We start from the raw sequence: 27044 nt of genomic DNA on the forward strand, positions 1-27044 counted from the left end.
CTCACACAGCAAAGGAAAGCTAATTGAAATGAACAATTAGAGCGCCTCGCACAGCGCTATACTCACCGGCAGGAATCCTGCTCACCATTGTCAGGAGAGTCAACCCATCATCCGAAAACCGCTCAACTCCACGCCTGAAAGACAATAACAAACATTAGTTACTTTTGAGCGAGAAAGACTTAAGGCAGCTATTCCAAGGAGTTATTGGGATAGAGACTTACCTGCTTATTCCGGTTCTTCCAATTCAGCAACCTCCATCGGATCAGTGAAGTAACTTGATCTGGGAAAGACTGTATATCCGCGCCCCTGCCAGAGTGTGCAGGACGGAGAGCTCACCTATAAAAAAAACAAGGTGAGCCAGAGGAAGAGAGGGAAATCGGAAGGAGGTGAAACCAAAACCAGCTTCATTCAGTTGGCTAATATCTTGTTTCGACTTGCAGGCGAACGTTTCCTGAGGTGAGAACGAAGGGAAGACGCGGGTTAGCACCCTCATTTAAGCAGCGCAACACCAGTGCAGACATCATCCTTCGGACATGAGTTACGCCCCCGTGGAGACCAGGTGAGCGTGACAGAATGCGAAGCCCTACACAAATTCTCTACCTGGGCGTCATGGAAACCTCGGAAACTGATCAGCTAGCCCAGCTTTTGGGGGAACTCAGGGCTGAGGTACATTCAGCTAGACAGGAAACCAATGCCTTATGAAGAGAACTGCAAACGCTGCTACCGGGGGTGGGGTCAACGGTACCCACTGCATCAAGCAATCCAGTTCAGGTGGTCCTCCCAGGAGCTGAACCCTTGGCACCCCCTGAACGATTCGCTGGGGATCCAAAAAGGTATGCAGTGTTTATGAATCAGTGGCGTCTGCATTTCCTATGCAGGCCAGGAGCTTTTCCAAACGACCAGTCCAAGGTGGCTTTTGTACTTTAATATCTTAGTGGCAGTGCTGCTGACTAGTCGGTACCGCTGGTCAGTCGGGATGATCCCATCTTGCGAGACTTCCAAAGATTCCAATTGGATATGGAGAAGCTGTTTGCCCGGCGTTGCCAAGGTCAGGCATTGGACAACGAGCTTTTGTCTTTGCGTCAAGGCAACCAGGATCTGCTAACATACATTGCGACCTTCAATAGATTGATTGTGGAAACTGAATGGCCGGATGACAAGAGAACAATGCTTTTTTACCGCAGTTTGAGAGCGGAGTTAAAGGATGTTTTAGCTCAAGTGGTTAACCCGCCCAGAGACTGTGCTGAATACATAGACTTGGTGGTCCAGCTTGATCACAGACTGCAGAACCGTAAGGCAGATTGTGCTAGAATTGATTCTAGGGTATTTGTATGCCCCAAGGAAGACGCCTCCAAAACCACCAACGTGTCAGAACCTATGCAAATTGGAAGAGTGCGAGGGCCGTTATCCAAGGCTGAAAGGGATAGGAGAAGACAACAACAGCTGTGTTTGTTTTGCGGGTCAGCCAGCCATTTCCTCCGAGATTGCCCAGTGAAACCACCCAAAAAGGCAGTAGGAGTCGCTGGCAAGGTTGAAACAGAGTCCGAGCCGTGAAACTTCTCCGCCCGGCAAGCGTAGAGGTCCGCTTGCCGAGCGAAAAGAAGGACTCCCAGACCTCGCACCTAGTTTTGCCTATGGTCCTTATAACTCACCAACAACCGTCTCGAATGCATGCAGTCAGAGCATACATCGACAGCGGAGCCATTGGAAATTATATGGATCAAGAGTTGGCTTCAAGGATGAACCTTTCCCTTTGCGAAAAGGCAACAACAGACGTCGTCACCACAGTCGACGGAACTGAAATCGCTTCAGGTCCGGTAACACACTCTACGACAGAGATGACACTTTTGTGCCAAGACTGACATCGGGAAACCATCGTGTTTGATATAATCAAGGCTCCACAATTTCAAATAACTCCGGGAATGCCATGGTTAGAATCACACAATCCTTGCATAGACTGGCGTGCCAAGAGGCTGACCTTCTCCGTCGACTGTGCTCAAACCTGTTACCCAACTAAAGGGCCTTTGGTCACTGGAGCGACAACGCCATGAGACCAACCAACCCTCTACCTCTGGTATATCAAGAATATCTGGATGTATTCCAAAAGGATCAAGCCAACACACTGCCCCCTCATAGGTCGCATGACTGCCAGATCGACCTAGTACCAGGAGCACAGATTCCGTGCGGTCGAATCTATGTTCTCACAGAACCCGAGAACCTGCATTTGAGAAAATATTTAGACCAGTACCTGGCTAACGGTTTTATTCGCCTGCCCAAGTCCCCGGCTGCTTCACCCTTATTCTTCGTGCCTAAAAAGGAAGGGGACCTTAGGACTTGCATCCACTACCGCGCATTGAATCAGGTCACTGTTAAAAACCGTTACCCGTTGCCTCTGATTCCTGACCTATTGGATCAAGTTAAAGATGCCCGGATTTACACCAAGTTAGACCTCCGCAGAGCATACCATCTGGTACGGATCAAGAAAGGGGACGAATGGAAGACCGCTTTCCGCACCAAATACGGGCTATTTGAGTACCAGGTGATGCCTTTTGGCCTTTGCAACGCCCCAGCAGCGTTCCAGTATTTCATGAACAATGTTTTGCGAGAATTGATTGATGTGTGTGTCGTAGTATACACCGACGACATTCTGGTGAACTCCCGTTGAGAGCAAGAGCACGTGATACATGTCCGTGCAGTGCTGGACAAACTTCGACAACATAAACGTCGAGCGGTTCTTCCATCTTCTTACTGGAATTGCGCCGCACCTGCCGAACAAAAAGGACACAGCAGGTTAGTCGCACACAGCAAAGGAAAGCTAATTAAAATGAACAATTAGCACGCCTCGCACAGCGCTATACTCACCGGCAGGAATCCTGTTCATCATTGTCAGGAGAGTTAACCCATCATCCAGAGTGCGCAGGACGGAGAGCTCACCTATAAAAAACCAAGGTGAGCCAGAGGAAGAGAGGGAAATCGGAAGGAGGAGTAACCAAAACCAGCTTCATTCAGTTGGCTAATATCTTGTTTCGACTTGTAGGCAAACGTTTCCTGAGGTGAGAATGAAGGGAAGACGCGGTTTAGCACCCTCATTTTAGCAGCGCAACACAAGTGCAGACATCATCCTTCGGACACGAGTTACGCCTCTGTGGAGACCAGAAGAGCGTGACACTTATACAATCCTTTGCTGTTTGGCAAGTGTGAAAGGAATCTACCAGTACGACAGAGTCTGCTTAATTTTTATTTATTTTATTCAGATTTGTAGGGCGCACGTCAGCCCGTGGGCATCGTGGCGCTTGTTACAGACAAAATCTTAGTTACATAGGATACAGTAATTACATACAATACAGAATTTACAGTAGACATATGTACATTAGCAACGCAGTATATTTACATGGATTCCTGAGAGTTTCCTACTTCTTTTGCAAGGACTGAGGTTTTCAGTTTCCTGCGAAAAATAGGGAGTGATTTTTCCGCTCTAATGTCTGCTCTTAATGAAATGTGAATGACAGCACCTGACCCAAGATGCACTTCAGAGGATTAAACCCTTTCCCAATTGACCAATGCCAAAATCGTTGCCAATTTCTTTTGCATTGATACCACATTGAAGGTGTTCTTGCTAACTGTATGACCTTAACTCGGGGTAGGGGTGAAGCAGACCTCTTGCAGAGTCAGACTCTCCAGAAATATTGGGGAAAAGATGATCCCTCCTGATGCCAGTTACACTGTGTCCAAAAACCAAGTTCTGGTTTGCCAATGTGGTGCTATGAAAATCATGGAAGAGGTTTGCGAGGTAAGGAAATTGGTAGGACGACAGATTGTCTAATCTGACCAGGGAATGATGAGAGCACCCTGACAAAAGCCAAAATCCCAGCCACCTTGAGACACAAAGTTCCTTTGTATTGGTTGCTGAGGCGAATATGTGAAATGTTCTATTCCTGGAAGTTGGGCAGCCCTGAGGAGGATGTGATGACTGAGAGCCCATTCCCAGGTTTTCACTGTCAGGCTGCACCGTGCAGGATTTTCATGCACCTCTCTTAGTTGATGTTATACATGCAGGTTGTGTTGTCCTTTTGGATCAACACAATCTTTCCCGCAATTTAAATTAGAAATGCTTTCAAGTCAACAGAAAGGTCTTCCAGTCTGAGCGCACTGATACAATCTATCTGCACAAGAATATAGTCCATGAATCGAGCAGTCTTCTAGAGTAGGACCATATTTTTTTTTGTTTTTTTTTAAATTTTATACGGTTTATACAAACCTTTAAAATATTTCTCGACACATCAACAAGCATGTGACATCCATCATTTTACATCGATCCACATGTTCCACAATTCCTCCTCCTCCCTTCCACCTCCGGTTTACCCCAACTCTCCTTTTCGCAGATACTTTAGTCCTAGACGACAGCAACCAGACTTAGGTGCCCTTGAATTGCTTTTAAGAATTGTGTCAAAAGGAATTAACAGTTTCAAGTCAGTTCCATTAAACATATGGTTCCACCAATCGTCCGCACACAGGGACGGATGATTAGCACTCCACGAGCTTAGATGTAAGGTTCTTTCATTACGAAAGTTGGAGCAAAGTAGAACCAGATGCTTTAATGATTCCTTCTCTTCCTTGCATAATCTACACATAGGATTCATGTTGGCATTGCCTTTCCACATTTGTAGTCTCTCCTTTGTTTTAAATAAGTTAATGCGAAATAACATAAATCGCCTACGTGCATAGGGATCTGGGAATAGGCTGATATATCATTGAGCTGTGTTAAATGCACAAGCTTCAGCTGGTACATCTATCAACAGTTTCGCTGCAGCTCTTTGTGCACAAGTTCTCTCCCAATCTATACGCCAGATTTTTATTTTTACAGCATTCGGGTTTTCATGTAGCATGCTCATCTTAATGTCAAATTCCAATAATAAGCTTTCACATCTTTGCATCCACATGGCAACTAAGCTCTGGCCTTAAGCCGTTGCACTATGGAGAATTTCGAATTGGAGAATGTGTTCTTGAGCCCGGGTCTTTCGAAACAACAACAGCAAGTTCCAAGTGATTCTGGCCTGAAGTGAAATAAGTGAGAGTTTGTATCTAATACATGCTGTCTTAGTACCTCTCGGCAGGCCCAGCCCCTTTGTCCAAAATTGATTCTCCAAAGAGGACCATAAATCATTAGTACATCCCAAAGCATTTTCTGCTCTGTAAATTAATACTGGAGTAACCTTTTGTTGATAAAACTGCCTTAACGGCTCTAGAGAAAACTTTCCAATTTTTTTTTTCATAATTAGAGCTTGGCTGGATAGTTGGACACATTTCCTCATAGTGTATGCTATCCAAGGACCGTCATTAATTTATGAGCTTAGAGTCATTCCCAATTATTTCACCCTTTGCGATATCCTCAGTGGTACTGTGCCCAGAGTCCATTTAAAGGTTTTTGCCGTTTTTGAGGATCCTCCCTTCAAGTTCTTAAATATTAAGATTTCGCTTTTACATGGATTAAACGACAAGCAATTCTCACTTACATATCTCTGGATGGCCTCAAGCTTTCTTTGTAAGCCGATAGGCGTTCAGTCCATCACAACAAGATTGTCCACATATAGTAGCCAACTTATGTGTGATCTATTTATTTTCGGCGGAAACGATCTGACTGCGTCTATCGAGATGCCAATGTCTGATATGAACAAGCTGAAAATAGCTGCAGCAAGCGGGCAACCTTGCTTTACACACCCTTACCCGTTGCAACTTCTGATGACAACCTTCCAGCTTGGTCCAGGCGAATCTTGATTGATATTTCTGAGTGGAGCTCCTGGATCGCGGCTACCAGATCTTCCGGGCAACCCCACCGCCACAATTTCGCCCACAAGAGGTCACGGTCAACGGTGTCAAATGCACTAGAAAAATCAATGAATGCCAGGTATGTTGTAGTATTCGTTTTTATGGCCTCCATTTTTACCAGATTCAGTAAAAGTAGGTTTAGAGAACAACCAACTTGTTTCACAAAGCCAGCCTGTCTGGCATCAATGTGACCCGTGATCCCGGCCCAATGAACCAACTTTTGCTGTAGGGTGGTGGTGTCAATTTTGCCCAATACATCTAACGCCGCCACCGGTCGATAATCTTTCGGATTAGACCTATCCCCCTTTTTAAAAATCGGTACAATGATTGCCGTTTTCCATGACTTGGGAGAATTGCCTTAGGTATTTATTCTTTCGAATAATGCTATGCAAATGTCGGCTCAAATCTCCGGATGTTGTTTTATTGTATAGTTCGTTAGGCCATCCGGGCCAGGAGCTCTGGAATTATTTGCCCTCATTATTATGGCCACGATGTCATCTTTACAATATGTGAGATTCCGGGGTGGTAATGTTGTCTTTGTCTCGTCCCCTGAGATTTTATCGCCCCTGTATAGGACCTCAAAGTGGGAGATCCATGCCGAGGACCATATGCCATAAGGAACACGTTCATTGCTATGACTACCACATGAGGAGGATCTAAAAGGGCATGTCCACCACCAGATTCTCCTTACCAATCCACCAGAGAAGGTCCTGGTACAGCGCTGCGCTTCAGGAACAGAAATGCAGCACAATTGGGCATCTTGTGCTTGGGAATTGCACGGGACTCATCGGTGGACGAGACACCAAACAGAGCATGAACAACCTGCAAACATAAAATCGGGGCAAGGAACGGTGGGTGCCCGGATAACTAAATGAAAAATAAAAGTAGGACAAATTAACGCCAGGGATCACTGCTGTGAGACCAGCCCTCTCTGAATGGAAAAATTGACTGGGGGATGCTGCCAGTTGGTGATGTCAACGTGCACCGAAACCATGTCCTGAACGTGCAACAGGTTCTGCACCCAAATTCAAGGACATTTTCTGCTATGCAAATATACCAGTCCCGCCCCAATGGTACTGACACCATAAGTATGGCGTTACGGCGGACGCTATGTATTGGAATCTGATCACGAGGTCTGGGTTCCCGTGAAAAAGGAATTTCCTTACCTTATTTCCTCATGTCAGAATTAGGGAGAGGAGGTGGTGGAGAATGCTGGAGTAAGTCTTCTCATCTGATGAGCAGAGACGTCAGAGCTCTGCAAGAGAAGGAGAAGAGGACACAGAATGGCAGGCAGCGGACCGGCCTCAAGCACTCCAATTAAAGGTCATGTAGACAGCATCAGAAAACTGCGTTTGAGAGCCATGATGCAAAACCCGAGAAAAATATTTCAAAAATCTAAAAGTCAAAATATGGGGATGGTAAATAAAGCTCCTGTCCCTTAGAGGAAGATGAGCAGTTCATGCAGGGCACACAAGTGTGCTTTTGTGTGTGTACTTGTCGGCACATGGGCCCCAGGACTGTAAACCCTTTTCAATGGAGTCTCTGATTAGAGGGCTCTGGCCACATTCCCTTAAAAAATGACACAGAAATGACATCCATATAGTACAAAGAAAAGGGGATGGGACAGGGGAGTATTAAATCAAGAAATTCCATATTAGTGGCCTATGTGCATCACAGAGAATAAGAGACACGGTTATGATCAGGTCAAGAGGATTTGTTCCCCTTAACATACACAGCTGCTTCTAGCATGAATACAATGGGACAAGGAACTGTGAGCATAAATGAAAATGTTAGCAGGCTACATACCTTTAACATTCAGCAGGGTTTCAGGACTTTGCTGTGATAACCGGCTTAAACTGTGCAGCTGACTACAACGATGAGCAATCCCCCAGCTTCTCTGCCACCTATGGAAAGTGGGAGGACAGAAAGACCAATGGGTATGGAAAGAACTGTGTTGCTTTAATTTACAAGCCTAAATATACTTGTCATTTTACAAATACAATTATATATTAAATCTCCTGGAGCTCTTTAAGTGAATAATACAACATGGTTTCCAATAAACTGTAATTTCCAAAGATGGGTTTCAAATAGCAAACAAGATGGTTTTGCCATGAAAAAGCAACTTCTTCCTATTAAACTGGCAATTGCACAATACAGCACACTTGTATTGAGCACAATACAAAAGAGTGAAATAAATGCAATATGGCACACCATTGAAGACACAACCGTAAATCTGTTTGCAATAGCATATATGGTTGGTAGCAACATATGTTTCAGTCAATGTCAGCCTTGTACATCATACATTTGGCTAGAAAACTTTCAAAGCAGGTTACAAAATGATTAATTTGACGTTCTGCTCAAGGATTGAAATACAAGATTTTGGGGGCGCTGTTGTGCGACAATGGCAATGCTGTAGCCTGAAAGCGCTCTGGTTCGAGCCCATAAATCCTGCAAATAATCCTCATCTCCCAGAGGCGTGAAACACTGCTGGTTTCGTTGCCTGCGGAGCCTGGGTGTACGTTACAACGAAAACCGGAACCTTGCGCCCCAGATAACAGCTGAATAAACGTGTGTGCCTGTGGGGCCTGCGGGAAAGTGGCAGGCCTTCGGTGGATTTTCCTGCTTGCAGCGCTGTGGCTCATCCTCGCTGATCGAGGTAGCGCTCTCTGCTCTCCTCCCCCGGACCCTCGTCTGGCTGCGCCGTGGGAGCATATACGTCCCGCGCGCGTGGGGGGCTGCGGATCGTTCCGGCACTCCATCCGTCGCACAAAGGTGGGTCATGGATGTGCTCGGTCTGCGGGGAGGGGAGGTGGGGGGGGGTCTTGATGCTGCGGTCCCTGAAGATCTCTGCAGTGTCAGGCATGGCGTGGTGAGTGGATGAAAGATCCTGCCGCTTTGGAAGAGTGCCGGGCTGCCTCCTTCCTGCTCCGCTTCAGGCCCGGCTCCAGGAATTTTCATCTGGGTGGGCCACGGTTATGATCAGGGGGGCCCACATTCCATTGGGTGTGGGTCTAGGAGTACCCGACACAGAGTGCTGGTGTTGAGCCATATTTCCCAGATCCCTGATCAAGCAAAAAATGTCTCCCCAGATCTGCAAAAATACACTTGCACCCCTCTATATAAAACAGTACATAGCAAAAGACAAGCAAGGAAAACAGTGTTGCAACATCAATCTACCTATCTTCCCATCCCATCTGCTTCCCCCCTTTCTGTTACATCTGATCCTCATTCACCTTGCACCGTCCAGTCACCTTCCTTCAGCTGCCCCAACCACCGTTCCCATTTACCTCCCCTCCCACCTATTGACAGCAGCACCCAGTATGCCTTTCCTGGCCTGACTTGGGAGAATTGAGGGTGATGCCTCCTCCTCCTCTGAGAGGGCTAAGCAGTGAGACCCCCAGTCTTTGTACCATCTCAGATGGTGTCTGCCCAACAATACCTTCCTGAGCACTGTTGCTACTCCCAGCAGTCCCCGGAGGAGATGCGTGTGCTCCCTCCATCTTGTTGTGAAAGATAGACCGCCCCACCCAGAATACTGAAGCAAGGAATAGGAGATTTTGTTTCCTACAAATTACATTTTTTTCAAACTTCTTTTAAATTTCAAGAACAGAACATACCATGTCCAATCAATAAAGGTAGCCTTGTTGATCTTAACAATACTTCGAGCACAACAACATATCCTCCAATAACATACACATTTATACAATCCTCCCTTCACCCACCCATTCCACAACCTCCCCAATCCTCTATTCCAACTGAACCACTACAGTAGTCCCATTGTGAATGTCTCCCATCAATAGTTCACACCCAAAATTACATTTTAAACACGTTATTTTTTGTTACATTTTTGCAGCACATTTTAATTGAGTTGAGAGTGCAAGGGAGTGCTAGGGCTGTAAGGGCTGCATCAGGAGGCAGGCGGTGCTGGTTGAGGGGTTTGCGGCCTCCTGGTATAGCTCCTGGTGGGACGTGCCCCTAGACATCATTGTCTGGTACATACTGTTTACATACTGGTTATAATATGCAATTGTCCGTGATGACTCTTTGTTTCTGATTACTTTGATTTGCTATTGGACGATACAATTGTGTTAAATAAAGTGTCTGTGTGTGTGTGTGTCTGTCTGTCTGTCCTAACATGAGTGAGGCTTTTTAGAATAGCTTATAATGCGAACTGAATCACTTCTAGGGGCACCTAATTTGAACAGGTAAGGCATAGTGAAATTAAAAAATATGTCCAGGATCACACACTTTAGTCAAGTGGTAAAGCCATAATTTGAGCCCAGCCTGACATTTAGTCTGGAAAAATATAAATCACTTCCACAATTAACGACTGTGGGAGCCATCCACAATGGATTCCTTTGGCCTCTGCCTGCTTTTATGAGGTGTAAAAGTCAGGCAGATCCCATGGAATCAATTGGTTGTCCGCCAACGTAAAAATATATGCTGGTGGAATACCAATTGGATTTGTCAGGGGGACCTTGTTGAGTTTGATCTGCTCTCCAACTTTGCCTGTCAAATCATACAAAATCCTGCAGCTCATAAAAAGTGGAGCTAAATGCTTTAGCGCCACTTCTTCCACTCCGCTTGACCTGCAAAATGATCTCCTATGACTGTAGCTTTATTTTGCCCATCCTGAATTGAAGTGTGCAAGCTCCAGCAGAGCAATTCATGAGAACAGACACAAAGTGAAATGAAATGCATGACAAGGTTATTGTTTCACACAGCTTGTTCTGTATCCCCTTACTTACTAATCACCCAACAATCACACTTAAATAGCGTCTTAAAACCCTATATTATTATTTTTTTTACAGTGCCACTGCAATGGTCACTGCCCTTTTACCTTTTCTCATCTCTAATCACTTCCTGTTGTAAATAATCTGCCTCTGAGACACGTTAAAAAGATAAGATCTCACTGGCATGGCTTGTTCAGCCCTGCTGTTTGTAATTGAGGGGAGGGAGTAGGGCAGAGGTTGGGGCATTGGCATTTTTCCCTGGTCCAAATGTTAAATCCACCTCTAATTGCACGCTTTAGAAAAATATTTAAATACTGCTTTTTAGTTATAAAAGATGTTCACCTTTTATACTTTGCCAGCAACATTATAGAAAACGCTCTTCTTGTTTGTTATTTTACGGGTGTTCATGTTTAATTTACGGCACTGCCTAAACACCCAGCACCCAGGATTTACATCAAACTTTCTAAACAAATCCCACAACACACATGACATATTCTGTTTGCATGCATGTATGTTTACTCAAACAGAATGAGGTTATCAAGTCAGTACTTAACAGTTTGAATCATGAAACGTTCTGGCCGAGTAGACTAGGCGTCCAAACAAAGATACATTCTATTTAGGTCGGAGCCCCACTGGTAAGTATGCATGAGAAGATCTGAAACTTGGTAATACTTGCCAACCTAGCCTTATCATTTTCAGGTAGGGCCTTGTTGGACCAGTTCAGTGAGGTGCAGCTTGATTCCCTGGGCATAGCAAGCAATACAGCCACATCTGGGCATATGCAGATTCACTTAGGGAGACAAACGAACGCCAACATGCATTGGCAAAGCCAACAGCTTGGGCTGTTGATTAGGCATGGATAAATATTTGCCAGGCAGTGCCATAAGAGTACCAACTGGCCATAAAATGGGAACAGCTGGAAAATGGTGCCAGTAACTGGGCATATGATGGCATTGCCTGGCAAATGTCTGCTAATACCTATACTCAAGCCAAAACTGCTAGCTTTGTGATTGCTTGTTTAAGACAGGACTTCAGTGCAAGTCACAGAGGCATTGACAAATATGTTGCTTATAAAATCAACTGGCTGAAGACACACATTAAGAGAATGTTACTATACCAGGATCTCATTTACAGAGGCAATAAAGTAATTAAACACCTAAAAGAATGCTTAGATATAACACTGGCAGGCTCTATAAAGCAACACATTTGGTGTTATTTTGTGATAGAGCTTGCTCAAAGAGTTCTAGAAAGGTTAGGTTTTGGTGGTGAGGCATAGACATAGCCATGGCTAGTCATTAGGTGGGTAAATGACCAGACACACCCATAAGATGTGTGTTTCTCCTCACATTTTATTGCCATCCTATCTGTGCTCCACAGCATGCATTCTGGTTGCACCTAATAGGCAAAAGTCTCTGAATCAATTATAACTACCGCCATTGCTCTGGCCAGCCTTCCATGCCATTGTTTGCATATCAGCCTTGGCCCTGTCACTAATGTCAGAAGCCCTTCCCAAACTGCTAGAACGCAGGCCCTAACAATGCATGTGTTTGATTGTGTTCCAGTGCAGAGGGAACACAGCCCAGCAATTGAGCCTGAACTGCACCTTTTGGTGGTAGCACCAAAATGAATTAGCTAATTGTGGCATGGAATGTTGGGCAGAGCAACGGTAGTGGTAATGTTTAATTCAAAGCCTTGTATCTATTACTTTTTAATTTTACTACACTCTCCCCTCCAGAATTAAATTTGTGTTGTGACCAACCTTATCTTTTCACTTATACCCAAGTAGTTAATGCAGCAGAATATATACGTTGAATGTAATTTGTAAGGGCCCACAGTCAGTTGACGCACCTGCTCCAGAAATCTGTGTTCAAGCAACTTTACCTGTCATTTATTGTTTGATATAATTAACCATTTTATTAGCATGATGTGAAAAACCACTATATTCCCACAAAAAATAAACATACTTAGAATTACAGAAACCAAAATTGTGATTTTAGGTTTGCGAAAATAGTTGTAGGCAGCCTGCTTGAATAAGTGTGTCACTTAGAGGTGTGAATGGCCCTCCATCTCCCTGGTCATTCCTACTTTTATGTCTGTGACGCATAAATCATTGTCTAGGGCAAGAAAACAATTCCTGGACAGGCCCCCTGCAGTACAGCCTCTCAGAATGATGTCTCTGACGTTGCTGCTGAATGCTTAGAGTGACATACACCCCCCACTCTCTCGGGTTACCAGTGGTGTATAACACCACTGACACGTCCTCCTTTCTAGGGGGGGGCAGAGGCTGGCTCCCAGGGGGAGCCTGCCCCCCCACCCCCCGCTTCCCCTGCTGGAGCACAGCCTGGAGCCAACTCAGCCTTTCATCCTTCTGAGGTCGATGAATGAGTACCAATTTCGATTGGGTAATGTATGTAAACATGTCCTGTGTAAAGCGCTTTGGAATAAATAGAGCACTATATAAAAAATACATATATTATTACAATTATTATCATATGTCTCAAAATTGCAAAAAAACACAATGAAAAACAAGGTTAAATGGAGCAATCATTTTCAGAAATGTAATAAACAGCAAGAGCACACATTTAATTCAAGCTACTCCCCAGCAATATAACTCATTGAATGCCTGCTTTCTAAACCAAGCAAAACATTCCCTGAGGCTTAGGCTTGCCAGTCTGAGACAGGATCTTCTGACAGCATCCTCAGCTTTGTCCCACCTGATCAGCAAGCCCGCTTTCATTCAAGCTGGTATGATATATATACCCTCTATATGGAAAGTCCCTAATTTATATACTCGCATGTCATTTGATGGGCAGTCACTCTAGATCTAGTGGGGCTACAGACCATTAAAGGTTCTGCCCTTAGTTGTGATGTATATCAACAGTCTCCTCAGTGCGCCCAGCAGCTTAAAGCTCAAGTAAACAAATGTCCATGATTGCTCAGTGACTTATCTGTCACCCGCAAAAAGCTGCCATTGTCTGTCTCGTTATCAGTCTGTAGCTAAAAGATGCCCAAAGGTCTAAGGCCACATTATTGATGTCCAACATTTTACTTCCGGGGCGTAGAGCTCCAAAGCACTATCTCTATGCCATGTCAGTCACCAGCTCTGTGCTTCTGGTGATTAGTGTCGTCACTTTGCTATCAAAGTGCAGCTAAAATCGTGTATGTACAAAGTGCAAGTTCTTTTTGTACAATGCATCCCTTGAGGGCTGCTGTTGAAATCCTTTTAAGAGGAATAAAAACGAAATTCCTTTTTCTCTTTGCTGGTTCACCTTACACGTCATAAAAGCCTACATTCATAAATGAAATGTATCCTAAAAGCACACACCTCACTTTAGAGGTTGTTTTGCAAATAAAAGCAAATACTGGCTAACTTCAGGCAGCTAGCACTTTCAGTGTATACCTGCTATTCAAAGCACTAACATGATTACTCTAAATACATCATGTTTACTGCTCTTTAAGTGCATAGCACTATATTTTACCACCAGTGCCTGGTCAGGATTATAGTGGGCTGCTTGTATGAGAAGGATTCAAGCATGCCATGGGGTCTTATGTTGCTTCCTTTACCCCAAAGGGCGGAATGGGTGAAAAGACATTCGAGTATCACTGAGGCAAGTAGTATCTAGTTTTAGAGCGACTTTATAGTTGGAAGCACCCACAATCCTCTGCTGTATCCATCGCAATGTGAGGTTTGGTAATAATCTGAAAACTCTTCGCAAAACGCAAATCTGGACAAGGAGAGCTTTTTTTCATGCTCCTCTTTTCATCTTTCCTACTCCACCTTTCATCTGCCTCCTCTTGAAGGTCCTCTTCTGGTACTGCGTCTAAAGAAGGGTCTTTTGCCTGTGAGCGCCTGCGCTGTCGACTGAAGCCAGTGGCAACCTTCACATTCTTGAGTTTCTCCACTTGGCCAGAAAGCCTTTTCATTCTCAACCCACGAGCGACAGCTCATTTTTGTTATTTTATTTTGAGCAGAGCTTTCCAATGAGTTCTGTGCTTATTAAAGGGCCAGAAATAGACGGATCGTAACATAACATTAGTGTCAAGATTGCAAATTCTAACTGTGCAGGGGTCCTCCTCAACTCCTCACCTCCTGGCCTCACTGTATGACTGTGTGCATTTCTCCATTGTGCAGCCACAACCCCCAGACGCCTGGTCTAGGCACATGGATTGACTTTGCCCATGCTGTGTGGGGAACTCGGGGGATCCCCCATCCACTTTTACACTTTCCTGCTCAGGATCTCATTGACACCTCCGTAAGGAACCTTTCTGCATGCGTTCTGGTACCAAAGCTATGGCACTCTGTCGAAATATGGGGCCTCTTTGATGAAAAGTTCCAGGGCCTCTTTTGGTTGCTAGTCTGGCTCTGCTTTCTAGGGGGGGCCAGAGGCTGGCCTTGGGGGGGCCTGGCCCCCCTGACCGCCCTGCTGGAGCCGGGCCTGCTCCGCTTGCTCTTTTTTATTGTGCCCCGGAGGGGCCTGGCCCCTGCAGCACCCATACAATATCTCCAGAGTGCGCAGTGGGGCTAGGATCCATTCAAATCATGGGCCTCCTGCCGGGATGACTAGCGGGTGACCCCACTGACAATGAAGGTGTGGGGGGCAGTGAGGAGGAGGTCGAGCTCTTGGAGGACCGTGCATCCGTAATTGCAGTCTGGAGGCTCCAGGAAAAGTGCGGCTCCAGGAAAAGTGCCCCTCAGGTGCAGGCAAGGCATATCTGACCCGAAATGTGTGCCCGCTGTGGATGGGCATGTGAGGTGGAATTGGAGAACCGGTTTGGCTCCCGGGCCCGCACTGAGACCCCTTGTAGCGCATCCTGGCCTGCGTGGTGGAGGGATTGTGGGGCGGAGTGTGTGCTGCTGGTTCCCAATAGTGTACACTGACCTATTCTCATACCCACAGTCCTGTGCCTGCTTCACTGAAATACCACCTCCACGGCTGATACATATTGCAATACCGAATAATGGTAAATACAAAGAAACAGGCAAAAACTTATCAGTTTGCCAGGTCTGCTACACTACTCCCTGCTTCACCTGCTAATGCTGGCCCTTTTCAGCTCGATGTGGCTGCTCTGAATCAGACTCTGGTAGCTCTTAAAAACAGTACGGATACACTGGGTACAAAAATGTACGCACTTACCTGTAAAGTGGACATAGCCGCTGTGCAGATAGACAAAATGTGTAACCATATGACTGAGGCGGAGAGCAGGATCAGTGAGGGTGAGGACAAGGTTACTGTCCTGCAATGTGAATTTTCCCTACTGCAGCAAAATATGAAGAAAATAACGGCTAAACATGATGACCTAGAGAGGAGACACCGACGCAACAATGTGCATATTCTTGGTATTCCGTAGTCTACACACATTGAGAACATGGAGAAATTTATCAAGAAACTACTAGAAATTCTGGATGACCCCCCCGGTCTCAGAGATGTTTCTGGTGGAACATGCACATCGCTTGCTAGCTGCTAAACCTCCTCCCGGGGCACCCGAGAGGCCTATAATTGCACGCATCGTCAATTATCGTGACAGAGATGTACTCCTTAGGGCAGCCAGAGAGAAGGGCGTCCTTCCATGGGGCACAGCAACAATCCCTCTGTTCCCTAACTTCAGCCCCTAGGTACAGGAACAGAGAAAGACTTTGCAATCTGCAAAGGACACTCAGTGACAGAAGGGCATCCATTATGCAATGCTGTTCCCGGCCAATGTGAAGGTATTCTTTTTCACGACTCCTGAAGCAGCAGAATGTTTAGCCCTAAAACTGCCTACCGCTGGCGGGCCCCCAGAATAGTTACTGTATCCCTGTAGGGCCTGCTCCTTATTCTCCATTGGGGGCCCAGACAACTGCAGTTGCAGTTTAAATGTGACTATGCTGGGCTCCGCACACAACATGTTCTGGGTCTATGACTGCCCTACGGGAGTTGAAGATGTTGTGAGAAGGACTTAGTCACAGGAGCCTGTTTTCGCCTAGTGCACGCCGTTCCTGCAGAGACTGCGGGTGTTGAATGTTACAGTTGGTTGACTGAGTTGTATCGTTATGGGTGTAGGGCCGGTTGGTTTTGGTTTCTGGCGTGGGTGGGTGGTAGTGGGAAGGTGCGGCGGTGCTGGGGATTAGGTTTAACCGGTAACTACGGCGCACTGTTTAGTTTTGCCTTACTTCCGAAACAGAGCAACCAAGTTGGGTTCTTGTGGATCATGCAGCCTATTGGTGGTACACAGCACGGACATGTGAGATGACAGGTATGGCAAGGATTTCTTCACAAAAGGTGCAGTCGTGGAGTGGTATTCGTGGGATATATTGACCCACTCAACAGTATTTCCCCGCACCACCAAGCTGCATTTGCGCAGAAACAGCTAAATGGCTGCGCTGGCCCCTCTGAGCGCCATGGCCTCAAAACTGTGTTTTGCAGCAACAAAAAGATGACTGCACCTTCTTGCCAAGCATACATTGGGCACGATGGAACTAGGGGATACACTCAAAGATAGTGCCAGTGTGTTCTGACATATACAAAAGGAAGAAAGTGAAAAGGCAGCACTGCTTTGCTGAAATCCCCAAAATCCCCATTGAAAAGGACACTTTTTCACCTTTAAAAAACATGCTGCTTAGACGCTAATTCCATCTGTTCTTTCTTGAACCACTGTGATCAATAAGGCCCTCCCATGCCCAGGATATCTCATTGTGCTTCAGCAAAACCAGGCATGATTTCTGGATGACAGGCCCTGTCAAACCAACTTTGAGAAAAATCAACAAGGAGCTTCAGTTTTCCCACACGGGAAAACGCGTTCATTTCTTTACAAATGTATCAAAGCTCAGTAGTTCAAAAGAGACTCCAGCTATCTGAGCCATGTCAGTTTCAATGCATCTGTGCTTCAGACAAAACCCCTGCACTCAGGAAAATAACCATGGCTGTAGGATAGAGTGGGAATCTGATGGAGATGCAAAACCGAATTTAAAGAGAAATGCTAGCAGCTTGCACTACATGTGTAAAAATGGGCTTGTCTAAAAATGCCTGTTTAAAAAGTAAACTGTTGAATGAAAGCCTGCATTATCTAGCAATGTGAAGGGGTTTTGCTGCTGGTGAGAATACACACATGGACTATTTTATTCCACAGGCTTGTTTTAATTCAGGATCAAATATCAGAAAATAAAGGTTTTAAACCACCTTGGCTGGATTTGCAAGCTGTCAAAAACAGGTTATTCCGGTTGGCAGAGTTAAAGCTTCCCCTTAGGAAGGGAGCCACAACATAAACTTCCAGGACACGAAAGTGATAATTGCTAGCTTGAAAAACTTTGAATGGACCAAGACAAGGAAAGTTCACACGCTCGTCAAACATTCGTCAGTGCTTCAGACTGGGACAATAGAAGTTCTGGGACACTAACCTGTGAAGTGGAGGGGGCCATAAAACCTTCAATCAAACTGCGAACCCCACCCCACACAGGGCTGAAGTGACAGTTGGTGGCAGCTGAAGAAAGAAAAAAATGGTATAGTGACAGACAAAGGACTGCCATTTGCTTCCAAAGACTATTTTATAAATAAAATGTAAAGAATTTTATCTCTGCAGCAAGACTTTGTAAAAATGCAAACATGTTATAGTCTAAAAGTGATTTTATGGGCTTTCTTTTAAGACATGGTAGAATTCACTGACACTTTGGGGACAGAAATGGCAAATTATTGCGGATTACAAGAAAAGCATCCATGTTTCAAATGCGAATTTTGGTACATACATCCCTTATGATCACCCTCACCCATGTATAAAGTTATAGAATTTTTAGTAATATAAATCCCATTGAAAAGCTCAAAAAACTGGTAAAAGGTCGAAACCAGGTCTCACAAACTGGAGGATTGGACTGCTATGTGCTGCATAAAATAGGTAACCTGCTTATGAAAGTGTTTAGATGTTTCCAGTGTATGAAGGTGCCATTTAGGGCAAAAATGGATTTTAAGTAAAGTAATTGTGGGAGGTTTTGGACATTGTAAAACTCACATCATAAATCTGACATCATTTTTGGGAAATCCAACCAGCTGAGAGCGAGGCGAAGACTATCACCATTGTCCAATCCAGTTGTTAGAGGCGTGTTAGTTAAGCCTGCGCGAGCCATATACATTGATGTCACTATGCATTATAAATAAGAGTCCCTGACAAGACTCTAGACACACACACTCTTCCTGACGTTCCTGCGCTGCGTTCCTGTTCAATCCATCCAGATTCCAGATCCCAACTACAAGCCCAAAGCATAGCTGACCATACTCCAGGGCCCACTGCAAAACCCAAGCAGTGCTGATTCTATTCTCAGCAAGGCCTTAATTTTGAAAAGCCACTAATCACCAATGAAAAAGAGGAGAGCTGTGGTCTCTGTTGCATCCTGAACCTGCCTGGCTTGCTGCCCACAAACTGCATGCCATCCTGCCATCCAGCTGACTTAGTTTCCAGTGACCAGAATTGCCAGTCCAGAAGTACCATCCAGTGACCAGAACTGCCCAGCTGTATGCCAGGCGCGCTGCCGTGTAGTGACCAGAACCTGTTGACGGTCCAAAAATCCCAAAACTAAAAGGTGGACTGTGAGTGGTGGACTGTGAGTATAAATCGCTACACCATAGAAATCCATGGTATACCTTGTCTTGCTTTGGTCCTTATTGCACTCTGTAAGTCATCCTATCCTCATCCTGATAACTTGTTGAAACTGTCAGACTCATCCCTGCAACCCTGCCCTTGATTTCTAGTGCTAGCGCCATCTCTTTAGTAATTCTGCCTTGTGTAATCCTAAACCATTAGTCCTATTTCAAGTGATCCGACTGGTTTCCGCCAGGGTTGGGCGCTTGGGTGACGGGGTTGAAATCGTGAATCAACCCTGGATCTTACTGTGTCACTCTTTGGTGGGCTAGTCTGAATACTCTAGTTTAAAATAAAACTGTTCTTGTTACAACTGATTTCCTGTCCTATTTCACGGTTTCATTTTACTCAAAGTGCACCTTTTTATAACTTGCATAACTCATCCAATTTACCAGCTAGAGACTTACTTTCACTTCCAGAATATCTCTGTGATATACCTCTACCAATCAGTGTATTTCACCCTTTTTTATTAAAAATCCGTTTGGGTAATTTCAGGCGGGAATTGAAAATTGCAAAGTTTCCAACGTGTCCTTTTGCTGCAATCTGTTTTAAACTTTCCACTCATTTTCGAACTGTATGCTCTTGGTAATCCATTCTTTGTGATCATTAGTGTCTTTGCATTGTTGCTTTAGTGAGGAATTATATTTGCTTCAAGGTTTTGAACACACATTCATTATTTATTTGTCCGTTTCCGAGTGTCATTTCATAACATTGCAAGGGGTTTAAAATCTGTTTTTCTCTCTTATTTGTGGTGGGGGAGGTCAGATTTGGATTCAGTTTCATGTTTCTTATTCCTGATTACCTGCTGCTTCTTTTTATCCACTCAGAATTGATTATTTGTGGCGTTGAGTGAACATTGCAGGGGGAAATTCTAACTTGGGTGCTATCTTTCCTAAATCAAAAAGTGCTCCTATTGCGCTGTGCTGTGTATATGTTCCACTAGAAGGTTAAACCCTGTGCATTGCTCACATTCTCATTGTAATTATCACCCCATTGGTGATTGCTGCCCCATATTAAAAAGTGCATGATTTCTTTTGAATTTTAAAATAAATAAATAAATATTGTATTTTACCAACCAGCCTGGTTCATGGTCCATTGTGACCCGGGGAATTTGAAAAGGGGGTGTGATATGAGTGGTGTACCATCTCAATATTGAATCTATATAATATAAAGAGATGAGCATTTCAGTCGTACGCTGCATACTAGGCCGAGACCAAGGTGTTTGTCGCTTGATTGAAATCCTTAAAATATTTCATTATTGTTCTGGAATATACGGGGCTTTACAAATCAGAAAGATAAATGATTAGTTGCAAACTATGCGAAGAACCATGGTGTAAATGTTTTTTGTTTACAGGAGACACATTTGGCCCCGAATGGTCGGCTTCCTAAGATACCAGTTTTGGGGGTGCACAGATACAGCTCCTCATTCTCTACACATTCCCGTGCAGTAGCTACATATATACACTGGTCATTCGCATTTAAGCTCCATAATCAAATTTGGGACATGGAGGGGTGTTTTCTACTGCTGGCAGGGGAGGTTCTTGGCCTCCGAATTCTCATTATGATATTTATGCCCCAAATACTGATTCCCCCAATTTCTTTCAAAAATGTGCCCGCCACCTACACCGGTTCTCAGATTATGATATTCTCTGGGCATGCGATTTTAATATGGCTCTATCCCCGACACTTGATAGATCCACCACACAACAGGCAGTATTACCAAAGGCGGTAGCCAAATGGCTGGACATTGCGGTATATCATAGATTGTATGACGCTTGGAGGGTAATGGTCCCTACCACCAGGGAATATTCCTTTTATTCTGGGGCCCACGGTTGCTCTTCTAGGATTGATTACGTCATGGTCTCCTCAAGTATACTCCAGCACAGATGCTTCCACGCTCCCTATCAGATCACTCCCCGGTGAAGGTTTTTTTAACCCACCCCCCCACGCCCAAAATGTCTGAGGTGGCGGTTTAGGGCCCATGCACTGGCAGACGCACTTTTCCGCTACAATATTAGACAGGACATGCACGCCTTCTTTGAGATAAATGTGGGCTCGATATCGGATGACAGAATACTATGGGATTCCTTTAAAGTATATGTCAGAGGGTGCTGTATGTCTAGATAGGGCGTAGTATTACAGGATGTTCGTAGATCGATATTTATATTGAATGGGAAAATAAAGATCTCGAAGATCAACAGGGACTACATGATACTCCCTTGGCGCCGGAATCCCTTAGGACAAAGCAGAGGAACTCTGACTCCTTATGGAACGGGAGGAGAAAATCCTGCAAGACCAGTTAGGGCAGCAGCATATGGGGACGGGGGCGTCCCAGTCGTACGTTGGCATGGCCGATCAGATTAAAGCGTCAATTAGCAGATATTGTGGAGATCGAGGACCCTGGGGGAACCTCTAGTAGGAACCCCTTAGTGATGTGCGAGACTTTTAGGAAGTATTATGAACAATTATACAGGTCGAAATTGAAAGTTGGGCATGACTCCATATCGCAGTATTTGGACAAGGTAGCCTTGGGCTGGCTCGAACCAACTGTAGGGGAACCACTGAATGTGCCCCCATCGGAGAGAGAAATACGTACTACTATTCTTCATCTTCCTAGCGGCAAGGCGCTGTGTATAGATGGGCTCACTGCGGAACTATATAAGGAATACGTTGACTAGATTGTCCCACATATTCCCAAGTATGTATGAGTAAGCCTTTAACTCGGGTACTCTAACCAAACGTTTTTTTTTACGGTACTGTCGAAACCAAACAAAATGCACGTCATACAGACCCTTGTCCTTGATTAATACAGACAATCAAATTTGAGCGAAAATCTTGGCGGATCAACCTCTCCCACATATGACTGCTCTGGTGCTTCCAGACCAGAAGGGCTTCCTCCCAGGCAGGTCCACACAGAACAATTTACAGCGATTATTCACATTTATGCACAACGGAAATCCTGAAACCCCTATGGTGGTCACCGCCTTGGACGCGGAAAAGGCCTTTGATTCAGTAGAGTGGCCCTTCCTAGTCGAGGCCTGGGAGACACTGGGCTCAGAGTTGTCTTTCTGCGCTTGATCCGCCTGCTGTATGCAGCGCCCAGAGCAGCTGTGTATGCCAATGGATTCATGTTAGAACATATAGCGCCTACACGAGGCACAAGAAAAGGATGCCCATTGTCCCCTATACTTTTTGCCCTCGCCATTTAACTCCTTGCTTGTTATCTTAGGGGCTATCATGCACATTGTGGTGTTAAGCTTTACTCTCGTAGCTCTATTGTATCGCTTTACGCAGACAATGGGCCTCATTATAACCCTGGCGCTCCCGTAATGAAGGGTTCCAGTACACTACATTACGGGAGCGCTGATTACGAGGTTCCCTTAGCGGGTTATTAACGGCGCCGTTATTAGCTCCCTACCCATTCCCATAGGGCTCAAATGGGGATGAGTTCCTGCAAGGAGGAATTACCGGGTCCTCCAATGTCGGAATGACCCGGTAATTCCTGATTGCAGGACCCCAGTATTGGAGCCCGGTATGGAGGCAGCCATGGCGCTAATAGCACCATGGCTACCTCCATACTCGTAATGAGGCCCAATATGTTGTATTTACAACATCCAATGGAAAGTTTACAACCGGTCATACAGTCGAATTCAGCAATACAGCGACATCTCTGGGTTGCGATCAACTCGTCTAAATCAGAGGTGCTGCCCCTAACACCCGTGGTCCCTCAGGAAGACATTTGTGAAGACTTTAGATGGTGCCCTTTGGCATGCAATACTTGGGTATACATATAACCACCTGAGTAGATCAGTGTCTCTGCAGGACTGTGGTACATATGCTAACTCGTGCGGCCATGACCTGTCTCACAAGCATACGACCCGTCCAGGATTCTACGGCGTACAGAACACAAGCAGACGGCGTGCTAGCTCTTTGGCACCCGTGCACCAGCCGAAGATGAACTGCACGGCTAGCTCCAGAGGCATCCCACCAATGGACACACAACGCCCGTGGCCGCACAAATTGACATATGTACCACAGTCCTGTATGGCCACTGATCTACTCACAGGCTTTATAGCAGTACTTACAAGGAGGGTTGCAGTAACCTGTCATCCTCCTGTTACATTCCAGATACATCCGGAATGACGCAAAGACTGTCCTGAAGAAAGTGGGTAAATGGACTTAAATACCACTGAAACCGGTAGACCCAGAACTTGATGGAATTGCTTGTTCTTGCTTCCACACCCAGTGGGTACCTTTCCAATACACCCCCGCCACAGTGTGCAAGTTTTATCTTTCTTCCATAGTCTCTAGATTGAACTACTAGATGTTAACAACTCGCAAGTTCAGGTGACACATGTTGGGTTATTAGAGAACCCGTTTTTACTAAACTGATCATCTCCATTATCTTTCATTAAAGAATTTACACAAACCAGACCAGTACTACAGGTAATTAAAATTGTACTTTTACCTTTAGTAGACTGATCTAGTGAGTGATGTTACTACCCTGCCTTGTTTCTTTACTGCTGGTCACATCACGCGTTGTATGTTCCACACAATCAGTATGACTCCATCTTGCCAACAGGGGATCGCTCTAGTATAAAACCTTCATTTACTTTCAGGTGCATACTAGAAATGTGGTAAATATTCCATTCCGTTTTCTATCAACCTTTAGATAAGCGGCACACCAGCGTATCCTAGCACTAGAGGGTAAATAGGCAGTAATAGATAGAACTTCTAACTATCCTTCTGTTTTTTTTGTATGCACTCTGAATTTCAAGGTATCCCCTGCAGTTTTTCCACAGTGACTCTCTTATAAGGGCTTTTCATGGTTTGACGTGACCAATGTTGCTATTTTTTAAGTAAGTTGGGGTATCGTTCTCATTTTTGTGTTATAATCTCGTTGCAGGGACGTACCCTATTTAACTTTAGGCACCCTATTGTGTGTGTTATATCTTCATACAGAGCCTTCACAAACGTCAATTCCTTAACCACACCTGTCCTATAGATGAAAGTATCATCCGCCCAAGCCCTTACCAGCTATTTTTTGCCAAGGATCACACAAGCACCTTTGTCCCTGCAATGACAAAGCAGGTAAACTCATCATTTATTATGAAACTGTCCCAGTTTTAAAAGCCATACCCGTACTGAAAAGACTAAAGCCAGATATAAATGATCTGCCAAACTACTGCCCCATCTCCAACCTCCTCAAGGAAGCTCCGGTACTGAGCAGTTTTTAATTAGCTACAATCATATAGAGAAGTCATATCAATATTGAAACTCAATGGGATTATACATACAATAATAAACAAAATGGTTTAAGACATTATCAACTACATAACGCATAATAAAAGACTGCATAATGCAGTATATCAATTCTTCCAGACCAAACATTATCAAAATCTCTGCAAAATGGTTTAAAAGAACTCCCTCAAAATAATCTCACTGCCAACCAAATGTATCCTATTCATCCCATATCATCACTGGGTAGCGCGAGGCTGTAGAAGAAGGAGACTGACAAGGAGGGGGTCATTGTGTGGGTTACAAACTTTTATTAAATCAATAAACAAACCCATCTCTCCCTACTTCTATGGGGCTTGCCCGGCCTCAACCTAGGAAAACTTGGGTGAGTGTCAGAATGTCCATCAAAACCAAATGTTCTCCAGCCTCCGTCAGAAAGCAACTAATCTAACCCTAATACTATAAACCTAAGTCTTTAACTAAAGTGACGTTTAAGTTCCCTTCACCACGAGAATGACTCCCTAATCCAGGTTTCCTTCTTCTGCCTTATATTAGAAATAGCTGCTTCAGTGTTCAATTACAAAGGACCAGGGCAATGACTCCCATCGCCTGGTCCGTCTTTAAGTACGCTTGTATAAAACCCCGAATAAGTCTCCGTAACTCCTTCTAGGAAGTAGAAACATTCCTAGCCTTATTTGGCTTCCAATTATTAGGCTGATAAGGGAGATTAATCTCTTTCCACTCTACTTGGGCAGCAGAATTGGATACACAGTCTCCTTGTTAAGTGATATGGGATTGACCACTGCAACGAGGGAAGCGACTCCAGATGCTATCTGATTGGACAGTGAAATTTAGCTGACCACTGAGACGAGGGAAATGATTCCTGAGGTACTCTGCTTGAGCATTGGTGTTTGGCTGACCACTGCGACGAGGGAGATGACTCCCAATACACTCTGCTCTTTGGCAGTGGTGTTTAGCTGACCACTGCAATGAGGGAGATTACTCATGCTTCACTCGGGTGTCTTGGTTTGGCTTCCCGGACCCCTCCAGGTCTTCTTGCTGGTCCAGTTACCTGGTTCTCTGTTGGCACATCGCTCCAGTTCTGCCTGGGTTTGCGGCTTCCTTCGTCTCCTTTTTCCTTCACCTGCGCAGCTCTGTGGCAGGCTCCAGCTGGTGGTCTTGGCATCGTTTCTATACCTCACAGTCCACCTTTCTGCATCCGTGCCACCAGCTCGATTGATTCTCCCTCTTGGTGAGTCGGCTCCCAGGACTTTGTAGCAGCACCCCGTTCTGTGCGGTCTCTGCCTGGAGGAACAGCGTCTCTGCGTTTCTGATCCTCCCGGTTTGAATCTCGCAGGCAGGGCCTGCGTGCTGCTGGCTTCCATTATCAGAGTTATTTATGCTTCTTCTTCTTCTTCTTCCCAGTATGTCCTACATTTGTCACCGTCATAGCTTTGCAGTAACCCATGGTTCCACTATCCATGGTGGGAGAAAAGGGGGACCATGAGGGCAGGGGGTTCAGTGACAGGTCTGTAGGGAGGCTTTTCCCCAGGTGGACGTCCTTATCCCCAGGAGGAGAGTCCCTCCCTATGAGATCCTCCTGCATATTACCACCCAGAGGGGGGACTTTTGGGTAGCAGCCCCACCTCCTTAGCCTCATAGGAAAGGGCTCCACTTTGAGGCGAAGTGATGAGACCTGGTGAATCATCACAGTAGCAATTTACTGTAAGGCGATTCCATGGTTTCACACTTCAACTAACCATTGTCCAGCCCTTCCGTTCAACCATATGTGCCATGTGATGATGTTTCCTGTCTTATGATGGCTGCCAGCATGGGGTAAACTTAAGAGGAAGGGTGTCACCATCAGCTAAGTGATATTGGGCCCATACACTGCATGGCCTGGCTCTCTCAAAGCGAAAGGACGTACTAGCAGGGATTGTCAATTACGTAATGCACGTATTGGGGCTCATTACGAGTTCAGAGGTAATGGATAAAAAGGAATTACTGCCACTTTAACCATTCCGCCAGATTACACAAACCGCAATATTTTCACACGCGGAATTAGCGCCAATAAATGCCCTGAATGTCAACATTCTACATTAAGGGTCTCCTACTTCTCTACGGCTGCCCATTTTTAGGGAAATCATATGCTGTGCCTCTTAATATACAGTTCAATGTGTTAGATGTGTTCATTCGGCTTGTGCATTGTCTGTCCCATGCTTTGCGGGGTGACATTTAATTGGTGTTGGTGGGTAAAGGGCCTATGGGCCAATCATGTACTCACTGGAGTCTTCCTGGCTGCCTACTCTGACCTCTGCAACTCCTACACCCTCCAGATCCGCCATGTGGCGTTTCCTGCTCGCAGTTTCTTCTCACCAGGGGTGGACTGGCCCATAGGGAACTCTGGAGATTTCCCGGTGGGCCTCTGCACCCTGGGCCTCTTTTGTGTGGTATTTCCACATTTTCTCATAGGAAAAGCATTGGGCTTGCTGAAAATGTGCCATATGGGGCCACTTTGAACATTATTTCCAGGGCCTCTTTTGGTCACCAGTAATTATTTCCAGGGCCTCTTTTAGTTCCCAGTCCACCCCTGCTTCTCACAGTGCCAGTTGCCGAGGCTTCACTGTCCCTCCTCCATTA

At 45.3% G+C, this 27044-nt stretch overlaps 1 protein-coding gene across 7 annotated transcripts in view; it reads right to left on the bottom strand.

The window, feature by feature from the left end:
• Window positions 1-27044, bottom strand: part of TCAIM (T cell activation inhibitor, mitochondrial) — a 722456-nt gene that overhangs the window by 418754 nt on the left and 276658 nt on the right. For all 7 annotated transcript variants that reach the window (XM_069648822.1, XM_069648827.1, XM_069648823.1 and 4 more), the window contains one exon: window positions 7633-7730. In XM_069648822.1, coding sequence (XP_069504923.1) covers window positions 7633-7730 — 98 coding nt within the window. The remainder of the gene's footprint in view (window positions 1-7632; window positions 7731-27044) is intronic.

This window comes from Ambystoma mexicanum, chromosome 2q (genome assembly GCF_040938575.1).
Source record: "Ambystoma mexicanum isolate Mex_15411 chromosome 2q, UKY_AmexF1_1, whole genome shotgun sequence".
Classification (NCBI taxonomy): domain Eukaryota; kingdom Metazoa; phylum Chordata; class Amphibia; order Caudata; family Ambystomatidae; genus Ambystoma; species Ambystoma mexicanum.